Below are 4214 nucleotides of genomic sequence, written 5' to 3'. Positions count from 1 at the left end.
CCCCCCCCCCCCCTTTTTTTTTTTTTTTTTTTTTTTAAGTATGCAGTTGACTTGTGGAACTCACTGCTACAGGAGGTTGCAAACATAGGTAGTATAATCAAGTTAAAAAAAATAAGTTAGACAAATTCACAAAGAACATTCGATTGAGACCTATTAAAAATAAAGAAGTCAAAGATGTATCCTCTGACTTCCCTAAATTAACAGCTGCTGATGCCAAGATGGAAATGATAGGGCAGGGGCAGGCAATTATTTTGGGTGGAAGGCCGCTTACTGAGTTTTGGCAAGCCATCAAGGGCCACATGACAGGCAGATAACTATTAATTTGCTAAATTTTTTAGGGGCCCCACGGGCCAGAGAGAATGGCCTGGCAGGCCACATCCAGCCCACATTTTGCCCACCCCTGTGATAGGGGCTAGATTACACCAGACAAGCACAGTTCATATACTGTCCCTTTAACAGCATCTACTACTTGCTACTGTCAGGGACAGAATACTGGGCTAGGTAGACCCTTGGTCTAAACCCAATATGGCACTTACGATCTTATATATTTAAGGAGGTGAAATGAAATTTCTTCAGCAACACAGGATGCCACAGGTTTAATGAAGTTTGAGCCAAGGCTGCTCTTTACAATGAAGAATAGTAAAGGCACCATCTTTTTTGTAAACATGCACTCAATTCACTTCAGCAATCTGAGAAGTTATCAAAAACACTCACACAAGTCCATGATAACTCTCAGTTGCTTATGTTTTAATGCAGAGATACCAAGAGACATTTTCCTTCTTTAAAAAAACAACAACATAAAACCAAAACAATTTTACAGTAGATAAATGTCAAGTCTCCCTATGAGTATTATGATGAACCTGTACAGAAAGTGCTTCCTGTATTTTGGTATAAAGAAGTCTCATACGCTTTGGTCCGTTCAAGGCAAAGGATGCGTCAGATTCAGTGCAACACATTCACACTTGTAGTCATTTCTTGTTCTATGTACCTTGCTAAAAAATTTGGAAAAAAATAAACCATTACTTTGATACTTTCAACAATTTTCAATTTCTAGCTGTGCTACTAACCAGGTGCCTATTTCACCACTAAGGAATTCTGTATTTGCAAAATCTAATTGTGTACAAGTGAATTAGCTAATAAATATTGATGCAATTTAAAAACAGAATGGCCATTTACTATGACATTCATATTTTATGATGTAGGGTTTTGATTTGGGGGTTTTTTTTGTTTTTTCCCCCCTGAACTGGTATTCTGAAACTGCATTGCTTCCAGAAGGGTGGAGAGTCTTCAGAGAGCTTTACTAGCGAGACTACAAAATTTGAAAAATCCACTGTAATAAATATTCAATAAAAGTTAAAATGTTTGTGCCTTAGACAAAATTAATTGTGCATCTTCATAGCTTTCATATCGTAGTTTTCACCAATTTTACACAACCTCACCAACAATCTAACAAACAATTCTTTCTATTCAGATACAGTCCAGTGATTACACTAGTCAGTGCTTCTCAGCATTACATGAAACTTGTGCATTTGCAGATTACTTTCCTTCAGTCTCATATAGCAGATTCTGGCTGGTCTCTTAACATAGCATTATTCCTTTCATGTTCTGTAGGACTATCAACTGGTACCTGTAGAAAGAATTATGGTGTTAACATATGCATCAAGCTATTCCTGATCACATTACTTGGGAGCAGTTGGACTGTTTTTACAAAATAAGTTTAGTGAATTAGTTTGACTTTGATGTTCATAAAAAGACCTAAGTTCTTCCCTTCCCTACAATGTACAATTAAGAACTAGGTAAAAATGAAGTTATACTGTTACTGTGGAATTTATCAACTCACATCAACAAACAGTGGCTTCCCAGAAAAATAGGCTTGCAGTCCCTCCTGTCCTCCATTATCTATCTGCTGGTCTAGCAGAGCAAAGCAGCCCCATGTACTGTATTTTGTTGCTAAATTTTTATGCTAAGAAGGGCCAAGTGCAAAACCACCAAAATGAAAAAGTTTCACCACTTACAGCTTTGATGTCAGTATTCATAATCCCCAAATTTATATTGTGTCTTCGCAAATCTGATTTGATTAAGGCTGAAAAACAAAAAAGACATTAACTCTTAAGTAACACTACCATTTAAGAATGTTTACGCAACTATATACCACGTGGTAGTTACATTACCATTTGTTCAAAGATTTCTTTGCTTCCACTCTAACCTACTCACAAATTCTAGCCTATATATATTAAAAACACTACCTACATTTTTTCAGAGAAGCAAGGGCTTTTTGTTGTATCTTTTATTGGACCAAGTGAATAATGTGAAAGACAACTTACCATGCAAAAAAACTCCTGCTTCTCACTATATTTCCTGGACCATCACATCTACAACAAAACTCCAACCCTACTACATTCTCCAGGTATCTTAAACTTAATCAAATAGAAAACTCTTCAAAAAATGGTACATACAAAAACTGATGAAACAGGTGTCAAGTAAGATATATATCTGTGTTAGAGATTGCTATTTTTGGCACAGATTTTGCTGGTTACATGGGTACTGAAAGCAAGCATCACGGTCCCATGAATCTGTGTGAATCTGTGAGCCAAACTAGTAATTTCTCTAGTATGAAAAAGCTAAAAATGAAAGTCAGACATGAAGCTGGTCTTCAAAACCCCTCTGCAGGAAGTCCTCAGGAAAAAAAAAAAAAGACTGATGTACAGAATCTTGTATAGATCTCATACCTTTGTATTTTGTAGAGGGGCCACATAAAACATTCATTTCTAGTGGTAGAACATTTCATATCTGCAATCACCCTGCTTTCCACCTTCCTGAAACCAGGGTGATCCTGATCTGAGGAAAACATAGACTGCTCCAGGTCCTTGTTCCCAGGGAGACTGTAACAGCAGGGCAAAGCCCCCCATCTGCTTCTCTCACTGGGAGCTCTGGAGTGAGGCAGACAGGGGCTCACAGCACTACTCCACCTGCTCAGCTCCTGGTGCCTGGGAACCAAGCAGAGGGAGCAGCAGGACAAAGTCCCCCTACTTCTCACTTTGGAAACAGTGATTTTTGCTCTGGGAGAAAAATCTGGAATGTCTACAAACTTGTGGTTTCTACCAGGAGAGTGGCAATTCTCCCAGGAGAACATGAACATGCTACATCATTACTAGAAGAATCTACTTCCATGTCCCCTCTGAGCACTCAGTGTTCAGAAACATTATATTGAACATGACAGCAATTTGAAGTCAACTACCAAGAAATGAACAGAATAAGGAGCTATTAAGAGATAATATTCAGTTATCAACACCAAGCTGATCAGATTAGAAGGCATTACTCATCTTCAGAGCAACTCAGAATGCGTTCAACATTTTTTAAAATGTATTAAAAGAAAATGAAGTCGGAAAAACTGAAACAAGTGACACTGCCACATGTCCCAAGTTTGGACAGGGGACAAAGGACTCCACGCATGTTCAGGTAAGATTTCTGCAGTTCAGTTGCTCCATTCAAAACAAAGCATCATAGTTTTTATACCTGAAAAATCAAGGAACAACCCACTGTGGTCTAAGACTCAGAATGGGCCCAAGGGGAACTGCTATATCCTTAATATGAGCTGACTAGCTGTGACACTACATAAATCACTTCACCCAAGACACTAGTTTCCTCCCATATGTACAGTACAATTTCCTGGAGTTTACATTCTATTATTAATCCAAATCACTTTTGGCAATAAAGGAGTAGAGAGTACTGCCTCATTTAGAAGCTAATTTTACAGAATGAGCCCATATATGGGCCCAGAAATGGGCAATCCAGTTTCTGATTTTGTTTTGTAGAATTTACTTTTGACCAAGGAAGTAAATGCAACCTGTGTTTCTCTGCCTCAAGCCAGAAAGCGGAAGAAAGGCTTTATGGGCCACAGTCATTTCCTGTTTCCTCTGAAGCTATTTTCAAACTGAGCTCTATTTAATTATCAGATTTTGTTACAACCCACATTTCAGGGATCCTGGTTTCTCTGTTTAAAAAAAAAAAATCACAAATTCTCTCATTTTAAACACACACGTACAAAAAAGTAAATTCTCCAATTAACCACCCCCCAAATCCATGTATTTCTGTGATTAAAATGAAATCCCACAAGAGAAGAAGAGGAAGAGACAGAGATACTGGTAGGCTTCCAAATTACTTAAAAATTGTAGACATAGCAATAAAACATTGTGTTCAACAGATACCTATAT

General features: G+C 37.9%; 1 protein-coding gene across 1 annotated transcript in view; it reads right to left on the bottom strand.

The window, feature by feature from the left end:
- Positions 1 to 726: 726 nt before the first annotated feature.
- The window catches only part of FLVCR1 (feline leukemia virus subgroup C cellular receptor 1), a gene marked incomplete at its 5' end in the record, with an annotated part of 44093 nt that continues 40605 nt past the window's right edge, over positions 727 to 4214 (bottom strand). Inside the window, 2 exons of the mRNA XM_019515903.1 lie at positions 727 to 1627; positions 2016 to 2083. Coding sequence (XP_019371448.1) covers positions 1553 to 1627; positions 2016 to 2083 — 143 coding nt within the window. The remainder of the gene's footprint in view (positions 1628 to 2015; positions 2084 to 4214) is intronic.

This window comes from Gavialis gangeticus, unplaced genomic scaffold (genome assembly GCF_001723915.1).
Source record: "Gavialis gangeticus isolate Ggan-Ray unplaced genomic scaffold, GavGan_comp1, whole genome shotgun sequence".
Lineage (NCBI taxonomy): Eukaryota > Metazoa > Chordata > Crocodylia > Gavialidae > Gavialis > Gavialis gangeticus.
Note: the sequence above shows the minus strand (reverse complement) of the source record. Positions and strands in the feature narration are given on the sequence as shown.